Raw genomic sequence first — 7,358 nt, forward strand, 5'->3', positions numbered from 1 at the left:
TTTATCCTAGACCCATACGATATCACTATCTGCAACAAATTTTCCTTTTTCTTTCCTGTTTCTTTTCCTTTGTCTATTTGTTTTGGAACTACTCATTTTTAAGTAAAAATCACCCTGGTCTGCTCACTAGAGAAGGAAAGAATTTTTTGTGAATGAAAACTGAAGGGGATAGTGGTACTTATAGACGGTAGAGCACCGACCGAAGACAGTCGAGTTTAAATCGCTAACGGTGTAAACTAGATCGGGCAATCGAAATGAGCCAGCTAGCGATGTAGTCTCGACCGCTAGGTGGAGACTCGATCACTTATGTTTTTTTCCATAATAACGTGACCAGTTTGCCAGGCCAGCTGGCATGGCAAATGGGTGGGTTATCCAGACCACGAGAACCGGCCTAAGAAGAAAAAAAATCATTTTAGATGCCACATTTTTGAGTGCATGTCATGATCCAACGGTTGTTAGGACATCAGTCTAGATAAAGCGAGTAACTGGCGAGCCCCCCAATGTCAGCCGTTAATGGATTTCTAACTCTTTTTGTTATCGAATCCCCTTTGTTCAGTTTGTTGTTCAATTTCAAGATGTAGCTTCAAAAGAAAAAAGAAATAAATTATTTTTATCCTGGAATTTTAATGAGAGGCTGTGGATAGAACCAAAGTGATGATGGTTGGGTTTGTCTTATCCTCAACTAGAAGGAGAGAAGGAAATGAATTTGATCATCAAATAACAGTACTCAAAATTCAAAACAAGACACAAATCTGTAATAAGGAGTGGTGAGGCAGATAGAGAGGGAGATAATGGCAATGGCAACAAGTAGGTTGGTGGTGGTGCAACAAAAACAACCATCCTCATGTCTATTATCACCATCATCTCTTTCTGACTTCAATGGTATTAGACTGAAACACCCAATTCAGGTAACTACATTTTCCATTAACATCTCAAATTTAATACTATGAATTTAACTTTAATGTTTCAATATTTGTTATTTCGAGATATTCAGTCATACTGATGTACTGCACCTCATAATTGACCACCTTAGCATAATGACTTTCTTTCAGTAGCACCTATTTATTAGTACTTTGTTTCGTTTCACTTCAAATGTTTTTTATCACAAATTGAAAGAAAAAATAATATTGTGGCGCAGTACAAAAGAAAGGAATGGCAGACAAGAGGAGCATTGCAGGTGCAAGCATCAGCTGCAAAGAAAATCCTGATAATGGGAGGAACCAGATTTATTGGTATCTTTTTGTCTAGGCTCCTTGTGAAGGAAGGTCATCAAGTAAGTCGTCTCCTTTTTCGACAAAGGTGCCTCCTAGCAAGTTCGATTTCACTATGATATATTTTAAAAAGCGACGTGTTGATTAATGTGCAAATATGTTTTGACATTTTTTGTTAGGTAACTTTGTTCACAAGAGGGAAAGCACCAATCAGCCAACCATTACCTGGGGAGTCAGAGCAAGATTACCTAGATTTCTCTTCCAAGGTAAATTTCACTTCCAAAAGACACACATTTCAGATTTTCTGTCGGTTAAGCGTAGGCCCTATATTAACTATGAAGTATGAGTTATATGATCTGAACTCTTGACTTTGTTTGTTAGATCTCGCACTTGAAAGGAGACAGGAAGGACTATGATTTTGTCAAGACTAGCCTAGCAGCTGAAGGCTTTGACGTTGTCTATGATATCAATGGTATATTCCAGGGCTACCTGAATAACTCTGATTATCTCAAACCAATATCATTTTCCTTAATTTCACTAAAATATTCTTGGGGTGGTTACTCTACACAGGACGAGAGGCAGAAGAAGTAGAACCCATACTGGACGCGCTTCCAAAGCTTGAGCAGTATGTCCATCTTATACTTGTCAATTTCGATATGCATTTCTGGCACCTTAATCACATTTTCTTAGCTGTTATATAACTGGGGGATGCTGCTAATGTTCTAGGTACATATACTGTTCATCCGCTGGTGTATATCTGAAGTCTGATTTACTGCCTCATTTTGAGGTGAGTGTTTATGAACTATTGAACTCTAAAGAGACTCTTGTAATGACCATTTCTTTCTCTTTTTAATTCGTGGTTCTTACATATGGTTGCTGATAGTCTGATGCAGTGGATCCCAAGAGCAGGCACAAGGGAAAACTTGAAACAGAGAGTTTACTTGTATCAAAGGGTGTAAACTGGACTTCCTTGAGACCAGTTTATATCTATGGTCCTTTGAATTACAACCCTGTTGAAGAATGGTTTTTCCACAGATTGAAGGCCGGTCGACCAATCCCCATACCAAATTCTGGCAACCAGATAACACAATTGGGACATGTTAAGGTTGGCTTGAATACTTGATGTTGAAATACCAATCCCAACTATAAATTTCGATGGCATGGCGCTTCTATTTCTGTTTTTTACTAATGGTATCCACTTATGCTGGAAAAATTTCAGGATTTAGCGACTGCATTTATTAACGTTCTTGGTAACGATAAAGCGAGCCAGCAAGTGTTTAACATATCTGGAGATAAATATGTGACATTCGATGGATTGGCAAGGGCTTGCGCTAAGGTAATATCATATCTCAAAATTGTGAAAATGTATAGTTATTCATATTAGAAACTTATCGATATGTAACCAAAAATAATTAAGCATTTTGTGGATTTTAATTATCTTGTATAATCTACATTGTCAGGCTGGTGGATTTCCTGAACCAGAACTAGTTCACTACAATCCTAAGGAATTCGACTTTGGCAAAAAGAAGGCATTCCCCTTCAGAGACCAGGTATGATCATGATCGGTTATTTCCACCCAATATTTCACGTCTCATTTTGGCCATTTTCTTGTGCAACTGTTTTTTCTCTTTTGGTGAGATAACATTTTTGTTTCTGATGATTTGGTAAATGTAGCATTTCTTTGCATCAATTGAGAAAGCGAAGAGTGAATTGGGGTGGAAACCAGAATATGATTTGGTGGAAGGTCTAACAGACTCCTACGATCTTGATTTCGGTAGGGGAACTTTCAGAAAAGCGGCTGACTTCTCAACCGATGACATGATTCTTGAAAAATGTCTTGTTCCACAATAATTCAAGCTTTCGATTCATTTGGATTTTATAAAATTGGGATAGCTAAATTTAAATTCAAATAAGCATTGACGCTTGTTTGTGAGTCTGGGAAAGGTTCTAGCTACTATTTAGTTATCATAATAATAATTAATATCTTTTTTGCTTCTTGGCTTTTGAACATGAAAAAATAAGCATCTTCTTTCAAGTGTTTGAAATACATCACTTAATAATACAAGAGGCGCTGCACAGTCAATAATTGAATGTGGCAAATATAAATCATAAATATTTTCGAGTTTCTAATCGTGGACTCTTAAAGGTTTCAAAATGTTACCGATCTAGCTGTTGGTCCTTCCATTCCGTCCATGTTCAGTACCACGAGACATAATCTCATAAAATTTGAAATAAGAGCCAAAAGTTGTGAACCAACAACAAATGTGTATAAATCCTTCTGTCTGTTAACACATTACAGAACACCTCCAAACACTGAACCAAAATCAGTTACTTTCAAGAAAAGTAGAAATCATAAAACTGCACAGTTCGGTACCCAAAATTTTCTGCCACTCCTTTTCAACCGCAGTCATTCTTGTATTAACTCAGAGTCCCAGACAACAATGAATGCTAACTGTATAGTTGATGTCATGCGGGTAATCGTTTTCTATGCAACTGCTTGAATCTGCTTCTTGGCATCTGAACAGAGTTGTGACCCAATATGAAGTTATGAATGGTGCGGGGAAAAGATTTGCACTCAAGAATATTCACGAGAAGACCTAAAACATTAGCAAAATATGCCTGGGGTTGTATTGAAATATGAAAGTGAATCATGCCTAACAGAAGAACGCAGATTCGCTGATAGTAAATATCAGAAACTTACTTCTAAAACAAAATAACATACAGACCTTTGTTGCATTCACCGAGGCCAATGATATTAGCAGTGCTGAGACTCAAACTCCTACAACAGGTAGATAATCTTCTTGAAATCTTACAAGTGAGAACATTCCAAGGATGACCCAAGCAACTGCCTGCAGTTTAGAAACCCATGTCAGTACAATAGAACCCACATGCAAACACATTAAAATGTCACAATGAATCATTGCATCATGCGGATGCGGGTTCACTTCTCGTTCACGTGGAACCTTTAGGTCCACAAAATGACATCTTCTAAGCAATGACTTCTAAGGAGATCTGAGGTAATTACAACTTCCAAGTCTTCAAGAACGCTTTTAATGATGTACCTCTCCAGCTGAGCCTTCTCCAAGGAAGATGTGGTAGTCAAATATAATCTTGTAGCAGCTTCAGTAGAGTCAACTTTGAATGGTTAGCATGCTCAATCTTCTCATCCCAACAGTAATGGACTTAATTCAATTGGGAAAATCCGAAGAGCATTCAACTCAACAATAATAGTTTAATGGTCATTCCAAAGTTTCATGTGCCTCCATTATCTACACTTCACTTCACTGGCCGTACTCCAACAGTTTTTAAACGGAACCGGTACTGAGGCTGAGACTCTTCCTCATCATCGTCTTCATCTGAATCATCATCATCACTTGAATCATCTTCAACACTGTCCCATCGTGAGTAGTCCAAATTAGAGTGCCCTTTTGGTTTTGGAATTGCCTGCCATCCTTGGGAATGTGGAGTATTTAAGTCCTTGGAAACCTGCATGGCAGGAACTTCAAGACTAGGAACAATTTCTGTGCTATTCTTATCTGTTGCCATTTCTTCACACACAAGTTCTTCCTTTTCTTCTTCGGGTTTTTCTACTTCTACTCCTTGTTCTTTCTTTTCTGCTTCTTCTTTTTCGTACTCTACTTGATCTTCTATATCTCCCTCTTCTTCTAGTTTGTCAAAATCTTCCATCTCCGCCACCGTTATCTCTTCTTCGGATTCAGGAATTGGCGCCAGCGACTTTCAAATAGCACAAAACCATCAGGAGTTAAAATCTCTTGAAGTTTAATTAGTAACAAAATCATAGGCTTCAATAAGAAAAGCACGCCAATTGTACTCATAATGGTTTAGGCACATCATGCACGAAATTGCAAGGGCGCAAGAGGATTCCTCCCCCATAGGAGGAGAAGTGAAGAACTAGAATAGGAAGCAGCAGGATCTGATTTCCAATGGGCAACCGCCAACCCGGCAACCAAGATGACTCACAACAACACAGAGACGACTCTGATCCAACTCTAAGGCTGATGACACGTGCAGGAGAAAGATTCTCTAACCCTAACAATAGTAGCATGAAAGACAAGCACCACAGTATTATGTAAACACGTTCAGTTTTTTTAGTAGACATGAAAACCTTGGTGCTGCTAAATTGCTAATCTATGGAACACATCTGATGTCATTGGGATCGGTACAGACAGCCCTGCATGTTGTTACCAGACACCTAACCTAACCCCTCAAATTCTGCTATAACTTGTTTGTTTCCTCGAGACCATAACATTGGTGCAGTAATGAGGTCATGGTTAAGATCATCTAACTGTGTATAAGGCTAATGTATATACTAAGTTCAACGTATCCATCACTATATGCCACCTATACTGTTATATCTTTGAGTAGTGTTTTCAGAAGCTAGATCGTCCCTTGGATAGTAATGAGGTCATGCTAGCAAAGGACGGAATCTATAAGATACATCCTCCAAACAAATGTTTCATTAAGCAAATATGTAAACCAAACAAGGTGGAAGATGTTTTTTGTACCAATTGGGTCTTGAGCCGTGAGTGTAGATTATGATAAACATCAGATGATGGATTTAGCTCCATAAGTCTATTGACATCAAAGAGTGCCGAATGATATTCTCTAAGAGTAACCAGTGTCTGTGCCCGTAGCATCAATGCTCCAGTGTGTCTTTGATCCAACTCTAGAACCAATGTGCATTCGTCTGCTGCCTAAGAAAAAAATGTCAAAATGTCAGTTTAGCTCCAACTCCCCAAATCCAAAACTCCACCTAACAAACAACCCCCTAATGTACTGATTAAAATGCAATTATGGTTGAATCGAATTGAACCATTAAGAGGAAATACATCTGAAAATGAAAAAAACACAGACCTTTTTAAAATCGTGTAATTTTAAGAAACAAGCAGCGCGATTGCTGTGAAGAGCGATCTTTTGGGATTTTGATTTAGCCATAGAAAGTGCTTCAGTATAGAACTCTAATGCTTCCTCGTGTTGTCCATCTCGATACATCTGATGAGCTCTTTCTATTTTGTTTAGCGATGATGATGCCGGCGACGCCATTAAATAATAACCCAATCAATCAGCAAATTTCCCTGATTCAAATCTAAATCCTCGAATTGATGTTCGATGATACAATAGATCTGATTAATTCTGTCCAGGCTGAATTGAACTTGTGTAGTGAGACTCTTCGTTAGAGAAATGCACTGCAGGTTGAACTTGGTCCCCGATATGAAGGGTAAGAGAATACTTGGTTCATCTAAAGTTTGAGTCGTTTTTGCTTGTACGCACACCCTTTAGTTTTCGACAGAAATTACATGGCTGCTAAGAGGGGAGGCCTATTTTCTTAGGGGTGTATCATTTCAAAGGTGAAGGACGTTATGTCAATTGTCAAAGGGTGAATGACGGTTTGTCTTGAATAAAATTTGGTACAACCACACGTAAATTTGTACCCGTACTTTGATTTAGATTTGCTCAGTGGAGCTCTCGTTGAAATCTTCATTTATTGGTAACGATTGACTACTTTTCTTTGTTGCTCTACCGATTATGACAAAGCAAACAAAAATCCTCTCCAATTTAAGAAGTTTGGATGTAGTTTAAGGACCACTAGTTTAGGGTACCAAAAAAAACAAAAACAAACATAAAACAATTAACGAGTAAACAATAAAACAATTAACAAATAAACAATAAAAACATATCATGATACAAGATTTATAATCGGTAGGCAACGTGCCTATGTGCAAATTGTGATAAACATCAGACTCATTTTCGGCTTTTGTATATACTATTTGAAAGAAGAATTTAGATTGGTACCTTTCGTTCGTATATCCTAGTTGAATTAAAAATGGTGTCAGACTGTTTGGTAAACGGTCTAAACCAATAATGTTGGCAAAAGTGTATTTTCTTTCCTCCAAAGGAAAGTAAAATAGGTCAAGAACTGAAAATTATTGAGTTACTAAAGATGATTAATGCAGTGAAATTTAACCTAATAAAATATAACATCTTTTTGTAGGTTATTTCTATTTACACGAGAAATAACCTATTACCTTGTTTGTACTTCTTCATACTAACCCGTCAAGTCGAGCTATCATTTCCTGGAGGTCTTCAGATCAGTGAGAAGGTTGTTTACAAACTCATATATCCTAC

General features: G+C 37.7%; 2 protein-coding genes across 4 annotated transcripts; one reads left to right on the forward strand and one right to left on the reverse strand.

The window, feature by feature from the left end:
- The first annotated feature begins 602 nt into the window (after nucleotides 1–602).
- On the forward strand, nucleotides 603–3,216 carry LOC113346969 (chloroplast stem-loop binding protein of 41 kDa b, chloroplastic-like). The gene is made up of 10 exons (XM_026590531.1): nucleotides 603–908; nucleotides 1,139–1,273; nucleotides 1,391–1,477; nucleotides 1,593–1,683; nucleotides 1,782–1,836; nucleotides 1,938–1,998; nucleotides 2,095–2,316; nucleotides 2,431–2,547; nucleotides 2,672–2,761; nucleotides 2,886–3,216. The coding sequence occupies exons 1-10, from the start codon at nucleotides 792–794 to the stop codon at nucleotides 3,060–3,062; spliced, it is 1,152 nt and encodes a 383-aa protein (XP_026446316.1). The 5' UTR covers nucleotides 603–791; the 3' UTR covers nucleotides 3,063–3,216.
- On the reverse strand, nucleotides 3,183–6,501 carry LOC113346970 (sperm-associated antigen 1-like). Of its 3 annotated transcripts, XR_003358685.1 has the most exons (5): nucleotides 6,087–6,501; nucleotides 5,738–5,926; nucleotides 4,274–4,946; nucleotides 3,938–4,060; nucleotides 3,183–3,728 (listed from the first exon to the last, which is right to left on the reverse strand). XR_003358685.1 is itself a non-coding variant. In XM_026590532.1 (3 exons), the coding sequence occupies exons 1-3, from the start codon at nucleotides 6,273–6,275 to the stop codon at nucleotides 4,488–4,490; spliced, it is 837 nt and encodes a 278-aa protein (XP_026446317.1). In that variant the 5' UTR covers nucleotides 6,276–6,501; the 3' UTR covers nucleotides 3,183–4,487. The 3 variants fall into 3 exon arrangements, 1 of the variants encoding a protein (XP_026446317.1); XR_003358684.1 differs by having other exon boundaries at nucleotides 3,938–4,946; XM_026590532.1 differs by having other exon boundaries at nucleotides 3,183–4,946.
- Nucleotides 6,502–7,358: the final 857 nt, after the last annotated feature.

Source organism: Papaver somniferum, chromosome 2, assembly GCF_003573695.1.
Source record: "Papaver somniferum cultivar HN1 chromosome 2, ASM357369v1, whole genome shotgun sequence".
Lineage (NCBI taxonomy): Eukaryota > Viridiplantae > Streptophyta > Magnoliopsida > Ranunculales > Papaveraceae > Papaver > Papaver somniferum.

Coding starts and splice junctions, on each gene's coding strand:
- LOC113346969 (XM_026590531.1), top strand. CDS start 792: ATGGCAATGGCAACAAGTAGGTTGGTGGTGGTGCAACAAAAACAACCA. Junction 1,274..1,390: donor TTGTGAAGGAAGGTCATCAA/GTAAGTCGTCTC, acceptor ATTTTTTGTTAG/GTAACTTTGTTCACAAGAGG. Junction 1,837..1,937: donor GCGCTTCCAAAGCTTGAGCA/GTATGTCCATCT, acceptor CTAATGTTCTAG/GTACATATACTGTTCATCCG.
- LOC113346970 (XM_026590532.1), bottom strand. CDS start 6,275: ATGGCGTCGCCGGCATCATCATCGCTAAACAAAATAGAAAGAGCTCAT. Junction 5,927..6,086: donor AATTACACGATTTTAAAAAG/GTCTGTGTTTTT, acceptor TTTTTTTCTTAG/GCAGCAGACGAATGCACATT. Junction 4,947..5,737: donor CACGGCTCAAGACCCAATTG/GTACAAAAAACA, acceptor GCTATTTGAAAG/TCGCTGGCGCCAATTCCTGA.